A 511-nucleotide genomic window follows, 5' to 3' on the forward strand; every position below is an offset into this window, starting at 1 on the left:
AAAAAAAAGACTTCTACAGTGTGTTTGGGACGGGCTGCCATGGCTGTGAGTTCCCCATTGAGGCTGGAGACAAGTTCCTGGAGGCCCTTGGTTACACCTGGCATGACACCTGCTTCGTCTGCACTGTAAGTGAAACCTTCACAGCATTTTCACAGACGCCACACAAAGTCCACACAGAAAGGGCCTAAACCGGGGTCAGTATTGATGTGCAGTCACAATGGAAACCACTAACAAAATCAAAAACTTTTATATGATACACGTGCATCAACCATTTCTGGACTTGGTGGGTATAGATAAAGGTTTTGTTCATTTTTTATAGATTTTGTACATGGTGTGTGAATATTTGTCCAAACACAGTCAGGAGCAGATTAAGAGTCTCTCACAGTGATAGATGCACCTTCTTGCATATTTACCTTAAAATCTGAGGAAAGAGTGATCATTGAGGAGATTTACAGTTTTCTGGACATCTTAATTTATGTAACCTGTGCGTGTGTGTGTGTGTGTGTGTGTG

At 42.3% G+C, this 511-nt stretch overlaps 1 protein-coding gene across 7 annotated transcripts in view; it reads left to right on the plus strand.

Moving 5' to 3' along the window:
* pdlim5a (PDZ and LIM domain 5a) overlaps window positions 1–511 on the plus strand; it is a gene marked incomplete at its 3' end in the record, with an annotated part of 59560 nt that overhangs the window by 57114 nt on the left and 1935 nt on the right. For all 7 annotated transcript variants that reach the window (XM_032516130.1, XM_032516131.1, XM_032516132.1 and 4 more), the window contains 1 exon segment: window positions 10–125. In XM_032516130.1, the coding sequence (XP_032372021.1) occupies window positions 10–125 (116 nt within the window).

This window comes from Etheostoma spectabile, chromosome 5, assembly GCF_008692095.1.
Source record: "Etheostoma spectabile isolate EspeVRDwgs_2016 chromosome 5, UIUC_Espe_1.0, whole genome shotgun sequence".
NCBI lineage: Eukaryota > Metazoa > Chordata > Actinopteri > Perciformes > Percidae > Etheostoma > Etheostoma spectabile.